Here is a 13,640-nt window from a genome sequence, read left to right on the forward strand (position 1 = left end):
TCATCATTAATAAATTTCATAATACACATAGAAATAAATAAACCTATTACAATATAAGAACATTCATAAACTGTCCTCACTATTCCCAATGACTTTAAATATAAAATCTAATTATACAAAGTCTAAATTCCTTGCCCAACTTAACCCCATATACCAAACAGCATAAGTGCTGAAAATGAGAAATATTTTAATAAATCTCATATTAAGAACCTTGGATATCATTCTGTATTAGTGATGGCAGAAAAAGATAAGGAGAAAACAAATTTTTCAGAGATTTTTAAAGGAAGAATAAACTTAAGAGAAAATTCCTTTGGACTGTATAGCTCTGTAAAATTCTGTACCTTTTACTTCAACATGATGCCAAAAGAAAAAGAAGAATTTACTGAATAAAAGTAGCCAGGAAGGGAATCAAACATTTATAAGATAAATTTATTATTTTTCTGGCCAAAGTGCAATGATTTTTAAATCTTCTTAAACAACTATGAAAAAAAGTATTCAAGACAATAAAATACAAATGGAAAATTTAACCATTAAATTTCTTCTGCTTTGTACTAAACCCTATACTTAATCTAGAAAATAAACAAAAGCATTTTGAAGTATTACTAAAACACTAACCTAATCACTTTTATAAATCTAAGTACATGCATTTCAAGGTTCCACTGCTACGAATTTTGTTGAGATAAGTTTAATCATTAACAACATTGTATAATAGAGCAAAAGGAACACATGTCATTAGATGTGATCCCTGACCAATACCCTCAAATTTATGTCAGAATAAAGCTGACAATTCCACCAGGCTTTGAACCCCCCGTTCCCCCATCCCAATCCTGGAAGCAAAGACTATGCCCTGTCACACAACTTTGTACAAGCTGTAGTAAAACAAAGTCTAAATTTTCTTACCTTTTCTATAGGAAACAGTCAGTTATTTGATAAATACTAAAACACTTCTAAGACTTAATTTTATGAGTTTGTTTACCAAACACGTTGTGCAAGAACTGACTACACAAAAAGTTCCTTTGGAATTTGGTCCACAAATTCACTTAAGCAGGTTGGAAATTTAAAACCTGCAAAGGAAAGAAGACATAGGGAATCCCTAATTCAAACATGTTGCAATTACTAGAGGGATATTCACACATACTAAAAAATTTTGCTCACAAAAGGCACAAACTATACAAGGGATATTCTTTCTGAATAAAAACAAAAACTAGTTAATACCCTTCTTTGTTTTGTGAGCACCATAGCTAAGATGAAGTTAGACTCATATTCACTGTCTACTCCTGTGACCAAAAAAAAAAAAATTTTTTTTAATTGAAGATAAAAAATTTAACTTGTCTTACTATATACTCTCTAGCCATTAACTGAGATATAATTATGAAACATTAAAATTGCCTTAAAAGGGGGTTGTGACAGCAGCTATCAAAGCAATATTCAAGCATGATTTCAAGGATGCTTTCAGGTTCAGAGTTAGCCTTCTTTGTCAAAAATCTTCACAACTTCATCAAAAACCTAAAATGGAAAAAGATAATAATTTAAAAAAGCAGATATTGTTAAAACATCATATGGCTAAGTTCCTGTTAAAACAGTAAATTTTATATTAATTTTCAAAATAGACCATTAAAAAAACATAATTTCTTAGTTTCATCTGCTTTAGACAGTAGTACAATATCATAAACAACACATATAAAATTATGAACATGATACTTCAATTTTATTAGTGCTTTTAGGACAAAAAAAACTTAACAGGCTACCAATAACATGATAGAAAATAAACTGAAGTGGCTTATCTTCCTAGTTCTGATTCTAAAACACTATGTCTTCTGATGTATTACCTCACCTCTGTAGGAAGCAGACACGGATAATAGTCAGAAATGACTATATGATATTAAAAAAAAAAAAGGTCCAGGGACTTCCCTGGTGGTCCAGTGGTTAAGAGTCCACATTTCAGTGTAGGTGACACAAGTTTGATCCCTGGTTGGGGAACTAAGATCCCACATGCCACGGGGCAACTAAGCTGTGCACTGCAGCTACTGAGCCCATGAGCTGCAACTAGAGCGGCCATGCACCACAACTAGAGAGGCTGCATGCCCCAATGAAAGATCCTGTGCACCGCAACTAAGACTCAACCCAGTCAAAAATATACAAAAAAACCATTTTTTTTTTAAAGGTCCAGAGGAAGATGATTCAGGGAATCAGAGATACTAGAACTTAAGAGAAACTAAAAATAGTGACTGACCACTGAGGGCTTGCAAACCACAGTTCAGAGACCACTGATTCATGAAGGAAGAGACAAGCGTTGAGTTGTGGAAACCCTGCACCTCTGGAGCTACATACTCTAAAGATGGAAGTGGTGAAAACAGTTGGGGCGATTCAGCTAGATGATTTCATGTTACAGATTTTTAAAAAAGATGATGGTCCAAATCACAGCTCTGAAGATGCCAATTTTCCAGTGCTCAAGAAAAGAGGTTGGAAATAATAAACCACCCACTTCTTACAAAGAACAAGTCTGAAATTGTAAAACCCACTTTAGACTCTATTCAAAAATACACCTGAAACTAACACAATATTGTAAATCAATAAAACACACATATTTCAATTAGAAAAAGAAGGAAAAGCTTAGTATTTCCTTCAGTCTCCAGTGTTCTAAAAAGCAAAATAATCTGTCATAACACTGTATTTCTTTTTCTCCTGCATACTGCTTCCCTCCCCGCCCAAAATCACATTTTACTTTGCTTTTAGGCAGGCTAGGGTTACTCACTTCATCAACAGATTTAGAAGCGTCTATTTTCTTGACTTTTCCCATTTCTTCATACAAGTCAATAATTGGCTTTGTTGACTGAAGATAGGTTTGAATTCTGCAAAAGAAGCAAATATTGCAAGGTCCTAAGGATACTTTCCCCGGTTATAGATCAGAGGACAATACAGAATAAAACCCAAATGACATCCTCCTTTATCATCTTTTTAGACAAGCCATTCTATATATTTAAGCATGACATTTTCTTTTTCTGGACCAAAATGGGGTAAGTGTTGAATCTGCTACTCAAGTTCCAAACTGAGGCACAGTGGCCATGGGTAAAAACTGCAAAATACCTCTTTTCCAAGCTCTCTCTGTTGTCATCACTTCTACCACTACTCTTTCCCCTCTCAAGACATCGTTCAATACAGATCTAAAAACAGAAATATATAAAAAGTTATTTCTTAAAAGATATTAATTTGGCAGTCTTTTGGCAATCTTTTAAACCTGAAAAGAGAAGAAAGTTCAAAGAGATTACCAACAAAACCCTGCTTTAAATCCAATGTGTCTAATTCATCAATCAACATGCAAAGTTGAAACATGTGGTTCAATTTATATAAACTAGGTTAAATAAGTACAGAGCATAATAAGAATTCATTCATGATTCAGTTTTTCCTGTGTATTTTTTTTTCAAACCGCAATAAAAAGATGATCTCTATGTATATGGTTCCATCTAGGATATATTATTAACTTATTAGGTATGAATTACATGCCTCAAACTTTGTTCCATTTTTGCTTACTTTTCAATAATTCCATAAATATCTAAATATTTGAGTCAACATATTTGCATTTGAATAAAGTATCCCTTGTTAATCGTGAATAAACATTCCTTAGTTATAAAGCTGTGGTAACATTCTAAAAGTAACTTTGAAGAATAAGTGAAAACATATTTTTGGGGGTTGGAAGAAGAGAGTTACATTTTAAAACAACTCAAAAGCTGCAGCAAGTTTCTCTACCACAAGCACATTTGCAATTCAACTTAAGAATAGTCAACTTCCTTCAAGGCACTACTGCTGATTCTTATTCTTTCAGGCTGTTGGCATTAATTTAATAAAGTTTATATTACAGCTGTCAAACAGAGTCAGGTCTTCTAATTAAATGATTCCCCACCAAAAAAAGGATTCCAAGAAATTCATTCAGCTATTCAAAACTATGTCTGAGTATGTTATTAGAAGTGCCAGAAAGAAGAAGTCTTCTTTCCTGCTTTTTTCACTATCATTTCGCTCTTAAAAGACAAATCAGGCTATCTTACGTGTTTCTTTAAAAAAGAAAGATTTCCCAACTTCCCCAAAATGTGTTTCTTTTTCACTAAACAACACCCTAAGGCAAGATACTCTCTGATAATAGTGTCTATTCAAGAAATAACAGTGCAGCTTCATTACCTAATATATTATATGAGTCAATTCTTAATTCAAAACAAAACAAGTTCTTGTTATTTTGAAAACAAGGCAAATTTTAGGCCCACAAGATTGCTGATGCCAAACAGCTTTCAATAATTCAACAGTAAGACAGTGCTGTTCTGTCCATCCAACTTACCAGTTCAAAAAATACTGTTGCCAATGTAAAATGTAAATGTTAAGTAAAATAAATCACTTTCTTTTTCTCTAATAGTTGACCACCAGCTGTTTAAAAGCCCATGTTGGCAGATGAAGATTTTCATTACCTCATTATTACAGTCAAAAAACAAAACAAAAGATACATCAGCTTTCCCATCCATGGTCTTGTTCCAGCCTTGAAGGTTGTCCTGATTTCTTGGAAACCCATCAATCAAGAATTTATTCTTCTGAGCATTGGCTGCCATTGTCTGATCCATTTCCTAAAGAAAAAGGAAGATTTGAATTCAATGCTACATTAACAAAATGCAATTTCTTAAGCAGAGTATGTTTCATTATTATTCTTTAAGTGGTAAGTGTGGAGGGTACACAGGAAAAAAAAATTTAAGGGAAGTAACATGTTTGCCTCCAGCCGGCAAGAGTTATGGGTATATATCCCTCTCCCATTTTATACACATACACACACAGTTTTTTTCCTATAGTTTAAAATTTTTCTATAGTAAGCATGTATTATTTTCATGAAGTTATAAACAGCAAGAAAAGAAAAATAAGCATTAATCAATATTCTTGCTCCAGCCACTAGAGACCCGTATCTTGCTTTCCTTTTCCTCTTCCGAAGTCATTTAGCTATGGTAGGAAGTACACTGCTTCTACAGGTACTCAGATTCTCTGCAGTAATTCAAGTACAACTGCAAAAAACTTTGGACATATAAAGAGATTGTTAGCATTAATTATTAGTGTAGGAGTCAATACTTTTTTTTTGTCATAACTGAAGCTAATTTAAACCTAAATGCCACTGGCTATCCCAAAACACAAGTAGCAAGAGAAACAATACATTCAGAAAGACTGTAAGAATTATTTCACCATCCTCTTCCAAAGTCTGAATTCAGGTAGAAGGTGGAAATCTGTGAATGGGAGATACAGATCTTGAATCTGTAAATTCTTTTCACTATCAACCACCACGGGATAAGCACAGATGTATGCCTTTGACAAACTCCAAAGGAATCTCTATTCTAAAGCAAACCAACAACCAGTTCCCTCAGTGCTCAAACAATCCTGGTTCCTCAAGAAGAACAACGGCTGTCAGGACCTGAATTACTTTATCTGGAGGTTGGCTTTATCCTAGCATCTAGCATCTCCAATATTCACAAAGCTGTCACAGAACGCTTTTGTGTCCCTGCTATAGCATTTCTATCCCAATTACGGTAGTAGAAGCTATCTGAAGGGGCACACTGATAGTCTACTCATTCAACATACACTCATTCAAGACATAACCATCAGGGAACATGAAGAGCAAGGCCATGGCCCCTGGAAGGCTTATAGTCCAGTGGTTAACAAATATGTGTAAGTCAGTGTGCTAAGTACTATACTGAGGTATGCAAGGATGCTGTGATAAAACCAAGAAGCCAGCACAAACTATCTGTGAAACCGCCAGAAAGAATTTTACCAAAGGGACGGCAGTGAAGCTGAATTCCGAATAATACAATGCAGGCAGGCAGGGATCAAGGTACTCCAGAATATGTCAACTGGATAGTAAAGGCTCCGAAATGAGGAACCAGAACAGCTTTGATGAATCTGAAATAAGCTGGTAGAGGTGAACTTTAGGATGCATGTAGAGAGTGGCAGGAGATATGACTAGAAAGTTGTTGTTTTTTCAGTCGCTAAATCATGTCGACTCCATGAGACCCCATGGCCTGTAGCATGCCAGGCCTCCCTCTCCCTCACCATCTCCGAAGTTTGCCCAATTTCATGTCCATTGAACTGGTGATGCCATCCAACCATCTCTTCCTCTGCCACCCCCTTCTCCTTTTGCCTTCAATCTTTTCCAGCATCAGGGTCTTTTCCAATGAGTCGACTATTCGCATCATGTGGCCAAACTATTGGAGTTTCAGCTTCAGCTTCAGCATCAGTTCTTCCAATGAGTATTCAGGGTTGATTTCCCTTAGGATTGACTGGTCTGATCTCCTTGATGTCCAAGGGACTCTTTTTAAAGAGTCTTTTTCAGCACTACAATTTGAAAGCATCAATTCTTTCGTGTTCAGCCTTCCTTATGGTCCAACTCTCACATCCATATATGATTACTGGAAAAACCATAGCTTTGACTATATGGACCTTTGTTGGCAAAGTGATGTCTTTGCTTTTTAATATGCCATCTAGATTTGTCATAGCCTTCCTTTTGAGAAGCAAGCTAGACTAGAAAGTGGGTAGGGCCAAAATTAATGAAGAACTTGTTGTACCACACTAAGGATTTTGTTTTTATTCTGCAAACAATACAGGACCACTGAGAAACTTTAAGCAGTAGAAGAACATGTTCCCATCACCTTTAGAGGAAAAAAAAAAACTCTGACCACACCATAAAGGATGAATAAGGGGACAAAGATGGATTAAAGGCAAAAGACTAATGATAAGGCTCTAGTGATGGTCCAAGTAAGAAAAAAAAGAGGATCTGAATTAAGATGATAGTAGTAATAAAGAGGAGAAGGCAATGGCATCCCACTCCAGTACTCTTGCCTGGAAAATCCCATGGACGGAGGAGCCTGGTAGGCTATAGTCCACGGGGTCGCTGGGAGTCGGATACGACTGAGCGACTTCACTTTCACTTTTCCCTTTCATGCACTGGAGAAGGAAATGGCAACCCACTCCAGTATTCTTGCCTGGAGAATCCCAGGGACGGGGGAGCCTGGTGGGCTGCCGTCTATGGGGTCGCACAGAGTCGCACACGACTGAAGCGACTTAGCAGCAGCAGCAGCAGTAATAAAGAAAAAATGCTAAATAGAAGAGGGTCAAGAGGGTAAAGAGAAAGATAACTGAACTCACTGAACAGATTTGGGAAAGTGAGGATGAGGTGGAAATAAAGGATGGATCCTAGATTGCTGGCCTGGGCAGCTGGGTAGATGGTAGAACCATTAACAAGGACAGGAAATAAAGGGTGATCACATTTTAGATGATACAGTCAGCCTTTGGCATGATGATTTTGAGACACTCGTTGAGATACTCAGATGGATGCCTAATAGTTAGAAACATAGGTCTGGAGTTCAGAAAAAAAAGATTTGTGCTAGAGTTACAGATTTTGGCATCATTAGCATGGTGTGAAAACCTTGGGCAAGGATAACACCATCCAGCAAGAAATATATAAAATAAGAGATGAACCAAGGATGAAACCTGAGAAGCATCATGGTTTAAGAAATTTGCAGAAGACTTATCAAAGGAGACTTAAGAAATAGCAGTCACTGAAGGAGGAAGACAATCAAGAGAAATTACGTCACAGAGAACAAAGGAGGAACGGGTTTCAAAAAGACAGTAAGTTAAAAGAAAAATGACTGAAAATATCCCCTAGATTTGATAGAGAAGATCACTGGTAACTTCAGAATAGTTTAAGTGAAGATGGAAATAGAATCTTGGTGCCAAGAGCTGAAGAGCAGAAACTGAAAAAAGTAAAAAATATAGACTACTCTTTCACAGCTAGACATAAAAGTGGAGAAAGGGCATTACATTCAGAGAATAAGGAGAGAGGATTTTGTTACTCTGAATGGTAGCAGGTTACTCTAATCTCTGAGACAAGAGGTAAGAATGTGTGTGAATGAGCCACTCTTCAAGTTTCTCTGGTTCCAATCAGAAGCTCATACATCTCTTTTCAATCAACTTTCAACTATTTCTTGCTGTTCCCACTTATCCATTTCTCCTCCACATTTCTTGTATGTGAAAATACCTATTAATGACTATAATCTTGAGAATCTGTAGTAGAGTCATGTAGACCCAAGGTATCTGGTTTTTAGATGGGACCTATTTTAGTTTGATAGCTGTTAGTTTCAGCATTTCGCACTGAAGATGGTGATGAATGTACCAGAAAAGGAAACATCACGACTGAGAGAACGGCAACAATGGGAGGGTCATAGGAGGGAGGGACAGGGGGAAGGAAGAAAGGAAGGAAGGAAACAGAAAAGAGAAAGGAGGAGGGGGAAGAAGAAGAGGAGGAGAAAAGGAAGAAGATATAGAAACAGAAGGAGGATGGACTGTCTGCACATTGGGAAGGGTCAAGTGCACACATATGAATGCTAGGTTGTAGCTGATCCTAGACCAAGTTAGAGAATGTTTCCTACTGTCCAATTTCTTCCCAGGTGAAAGTGGAATCTCCAGTTCTACCATTCTCAAACACCAAGACCACCCTCCACAAGCAAGAAATTCAATACTCCAATTTTTTCATTACTCAAAGGAAGGGCAGATTTAATTTCTCATTTCCTTGTTGGTTTAAACTGGTTGGTATTCACACTCCTTACCCTCCTTAACAAACTGATGGTTATCTCAACTGGCACAATCTTTCCATCTTTAATGTACTTTTCAATGAGTTCACCATACTGTGAATCTGGGTTTTTCCTTTCATCACGGAGAAGTTCTCCTGCAGAAAGGTGTGTGTAGCCATATTTCTGAAAGAAAAAAAACATAGGAAGAAAATAAAAATACATTCAACCCAGTGATAGGACTATTGCTTTTTTCCCTTCATGGAAATTTCTATATTCTAATTTTTCTACAATAAACAAGCCTTGCTTATATAATAAATAAATAATAGGGAAAAATTTTAGAGAGATTTCATACAATCCTCATATTCTTAACCTACATAGGGCATGGTAGCTATAATGTTCAAAATCATGCAATCATCCCAAAATTTATATAACTATACAAGGATTAATAGCTCATTATACTCGTTCACAAATACAAAGTTTAAATGTAATCAAGAATATTCAAAGAAATGCCTTAAAAAATCTATAGAATTCAAGGCAACCCCTCCAAATCTTACCACAGTTGGCTGTACCCACCTTCTGTAAAATCTTTCCTTTCCTCCCTTAAATTCAACACATCTAAACTGAACTTGTCAGCACTTACACAAACCTGATTTTTCTGCTTTGTTCCCTTTTTCAGTAAACAGTACAAGTCCTGCCCCCTCCACAAAATGAGCTTTCCTGACCACTCTGGAGAGTGGACACACAATCAAATAGTGTCTTAGAATATCACTGTCTCTCCATCTAGATCAGTATCTTCTTTACCATTCTCAAAGTCCATTTCCTACCTCTCTAGATGTGACTAGAGAGGTCTCATCTGTAAAATGGGAATACAGCTACCTATTTTACAATTTAGTAGTGATGATTAAATGAGATAATGTATATAAAATGCCTACCAAAGAGCCTGATACATAGTAAGAGATAAAAGCCAACAATTATCTCCTTGCCATCATGAAGATACTTAAACAGTCTGGAAATATTTTTGTACTGTATATACACACCATCTTATATTACCATATATATGTTTGTGTGCATGTATATGTATATGTATTCACTTTAGAGGTTCAGACAGAAAGACCAATCAAAGGACTTAAGCGAGATAATACATATGAATATATTGCAAAAGGTCAGTAGTACAGCAGTAGTATGACTGTGATGACTGTATTATTAAGGATTTACACAGTGATGTGTTAGGTCAGGGTATAGGGTAATAGTTGAACTATTACCTAAGATGATATAGTCTTATTCTGCCACCTCTGCATGGCTAGAATGTGAAACAGATACAGATCTGAGAGACAATTACTGAAAAGCTTCTTCCCCCCACATGGACTTGCATGTTTCCTTTTATTAAATCAAAAGAGCCATAAAATCTATTTTTAAAATCTATTTTTACTCTCAAATATCAGGATAGTGAGATCTATATCCAATGTTCAGTTACAACAATCATCACATCCCAAACTCTTAAAACTCCCTAAATGAGTTTTTATCTCATCCATATTAAGTGTACAATAAATATTTGATAAATTTTATCTTTAATTTCAATGTTAAGATTTGAGACAGTTCACACTCCCACCATTCTCCTTCCAAAATAGAATGTTTCAATTATACATTTTACAAAAAAATAACTCTCTCAATTACTCATGCGATAGTGAGTTTTCTCTCTGTGTTTTTCTCTTTTTTTGGACTGCAGAAGCCACACATTCTTTACCCCTTTTCCATTTCCAAAAATTGCTGGCTAAACTTGCTCTAGTTTACTAAAAGTAAGCTAACAATAAGGTAGTCAGCAAAGGAAAACAAACTCTAAATAGTTTATTTGCTGACTAAAATTGGATATAAAGTTTGATGAGAATAAACAAAACCACAGCATTGCTCATGTCTCTCGTAGGCATACAGCTCCTTGCATTAGAAGAAATGATCAAAAGTGTATTCAGTTGTTGTAACAGCCTTTTAAAAACACTCCCATCATTTATAGAAAATGGAAATAAATACACAAGTACTCAATTATTTCAACTGTTATTTTAAAATTATCTTCACACCACACTATTTTAAAATGCCGATTTTTTATCACCAAGTATAAGCTATACCAAGCATACTTTTGAAAAATGAGTATGGAAAAGACTTTATTAAAAAAAAATTAGATGTGACCTACTTTGCCATTTACTATGTACAAATTTCAGAAAGCATTTTGCAACTACTGTCCACAAAATTTTATAGCAGCTTCATTTTCCACTGCTTACTTTGGCTCCTACTTGGAAGTCTATGCTTGCCGGATGCTTTCATCTGGTCTAGGGATTATAGCATATGGTTATATTGAATAAATGCAGACACAAACAGTACTATACAATGGCAAACACTCAGTGAAACGCCAACAATACAGATTGCTCTGTACAGATTGCCTTGGATGTAGGAACAACACATACATTTAGAAACCCAGCTAGTAATTTAGAAATTAGTATACACCCTTTTTGTTTCCTGACACTGAAGAGCTCAAATTTGCAAGCTTATATTACATTACAATGGGTTTTGGCACGTCACTTTTTAAAAAGAGAGACTAGCTGTAAATTGTAGAAGTGTACAAATAATGTTTTTTTAAAAAACTACATAAAAAACAACCTTATTTGCAAAGCCCAAGGAGACAAGGAATTTAAATAAATATAATCATGTCAAATTTGTATATATATCTTTCTATTTCTCATCTACATTCCAGTTTATAAAAACTATTCTATTTACCAGTTACTTCTTTATACTATATTTTTCTTAAGGATTTTGCTGAAGCTTTCCTCTTACCACAGAGTTTCTACAACAAAAAAGCAACTATCACTTACACACTGGTTATTATGGTATTTAATAATAGGTAGACTTTAAACAGCATGTTTTCAAAGCATTCTGCTGTCATTAAGTAGTCACTGATGCCAATTTTGAGGAAAGCAAGAATGGCTATTTCTCAGGCTTAATCAAAACGTTTTCACATTCTCTGAAATTTCCTAGTAATTAAAATCTAGTAGGTTACTAATTATAGCCTTAAGAGCAACATTCAACCACAGCAGGTTATAAATACTATAAACTATAATAACTACAATTACAAGCTACTATTCAGCTAAAAATAGTAGTTTTCTAGTGACAAATGTATAAACTCAATTCATTTATTAGAGTAACCGTTTAAATTTTTACTTTCATTTCCTCCTTTAAGATGTTGAGAAACAACTCAATAACTTCTACAAATCAGACCCTAAGATTAGGAGGGAGGAAAAAGGCACTACTTCTCAACAAGTACAGAATAGCACCCTATGTTACTACAACTAGACAAATGTTGACAACTTCATAGTATCAAATCTCAAATCATCTCAATAACTTCTCTTTCCGTCTTTCTAAATTCAGGTAATGTGACTAAAAATAACAAGAAAAACAATCAAGACCAAAACAATAGAAAAAAAAAGTTCAAGGTACAAATGATGCATAAATGGCAAGTCCTTGGGGGCAGGAAGAAATGCAGATGCCAGGCAGTTCCTCTTGTGAGTATGGCAATTAGAAAGTGCCATCGAACTGCTACTGAGCCTTGTATTCCATAGAGGGAACACAGCAGAGATAGCAGACACAGATATATTTTTAAAGCAACCAAGTGAGTTAAAACTGTGGGTGTCCTTTAAACAGCTGACACATGTATGAAGCATCTAAGTTTACTTTGCACTCCCTGTAAGATTCATGAACTTTAAAAATCTAGTTCTGATTCTGTACTATCAACAATGCACCTTCAGCATAACACCTAGAAATGCTACCTGGGGCTGTTCAGACTCACCGGTTTGGCACCTGTTGCAAACAATAGCTTTACAGCTTAGGGCATCCCAGCAACATTTCATGTAAGGCTATCATTTACTTCAAAGGCATTTCCAATAGAACTTCTTTAATTACTGAAATGTATGAATAGCAGTTTTCAGTAACTTTATCTGCCAGTCTTGGAGAACTTACTTTTGACTGTAAGAACTGCTGTACAGTGCCCAGATGCTTAAAACTGGTCAACTGTTTAGGGTTCCTTCCAGTTTTACCCAGTTCAGTTCAGTCGCTCAGTCGTGTCCGACTCTTTGTGACCCCATGAATTGCAGCATGCCAGGCCTCCCTGTCCATCACCAACTCCCGGAGTTTACCTAAACCCATGTCCATTGAGTCGGTGATGCCATCCAACCATCTCATCCTCTGTCGTCCCCTTCTCCTCCTGCCCCCAATCCTTCCCAGCATCAGGGTCTTTTCCAATGAGTCAACTCTTCACATGAGGTGGCCAAAGTATTGGGGTTTCAGCTGCAACATCAGTCCTTCCAATGAACACCCAGGACTGATCTCCAGAGAGGGTTAGAAAAATGATTTTTCTTATCATCACCATTATATGGAGGTTAGGAAAGAGAGAAAGAGGCGTGGATAGAGAGAGAGAAAGGGAGGGGGTAGAAAAGAGGAAGGAAGGAGGAATGAAAGGAAAGAAAGAAGACAGATCGACTCTATCCAGTGGGAGAAAGGCTAAAAGGAATATCTGATGTAAATTGCTAGTGGATTTCCAATCTCATTTTTAGTTCGCCCTCAACGTATTTCCGACTATGTACATCACATTTGACCATGCCTATTTAATTTCAAATCAGCATATTAACTACAAACTATGAAAGTTATAAACCAAGCTAAATCTTTTCTCAGGCAAAATCTTTAGCAGACAGACTCCAAATTAACATGAAGCATATTTCTTTCTCTAATTAAACAGTGATATTTTAAAAGCTTACATCCTGCAAAAGAGAAAAAAGGAGGAATATAACCCATTCAACTGTAGACAATTAAAGCACTATTTCATTTTCCTCAATGTTTGCTACTCATGTAAGAAAACCTTAATTCAGCCAAAACGTGGAACTTATTTTAAATCCACAAGTATTTATTAAGTCTCTACAAAGTGCCAGGCAAAACGCTAATTTGGGGAGATATTTAGGTTATATTCACAAAGGATGTAATAGTGATTTACATATTTAAAGTGAGTTGAGCTCCACT

At 35.9% G+C, this 13,640-nt stretch overlaps 1 protein-coding gene across 2 annotated transcripts in view; it reads right to left on the reverse strand.

Annotated features, from left to right (window-relative positions):
- Positions 1–411: 411 nt before the first annotated feature.
- CMPK1 (cytidine/uridine monophosphate kinase 1) overlaps positions 412–13,640 on the reverse strand; it is a 35,446-nt gene continuing 22,217 nt past the window's right edge. Inside the window, exons 2-6 of one of the 2 annotated variants that reach the window (XM_081492834.1) lie at positions 8,622–8,768; positions 4,455–4,607; positions 3,088–3,164; positions 2,756–2,852; positions 412–1,506 (exon numbers count right to left, since the gene is read on the reverse strand). In XM_081492834.1, the coding sequence (XP_081348960.1) occupies positions 1,465–1,506; positions 2,756–2,852; positions 3,088–3,164; positions 4,455–4,607; positions 8,622–8,768 (516 nt within the window). In that variant the 3' untranslated portion in view covers positions 412–1,464. The remainder of the gene's footprint in view (positions 1,507–2,755; positions 2,853–3,087; positions 3,165–4,454; positions 4,608–8,621; positions 8,769–13,640) is intronic. The other variant, XM_081492835.1, reaches the window with a different exon arrangement.

Source organism: Giraffa tippelskirchi, chromosome 5, assembly GCF_054371585.1.
Source record: "Giraffa tippelskirchi isolate mGirTip1 chromosome 5, T2T-mGirTip1v1.2.pri, whole genome shotgun sequence".
NCBI classification, from domain to species: Eukaryota; Metazoa; Chordata; class Mammalia; order Artiodactyla; family Giraffidae; genus Giraffa; species Giraffa tippelskirchi.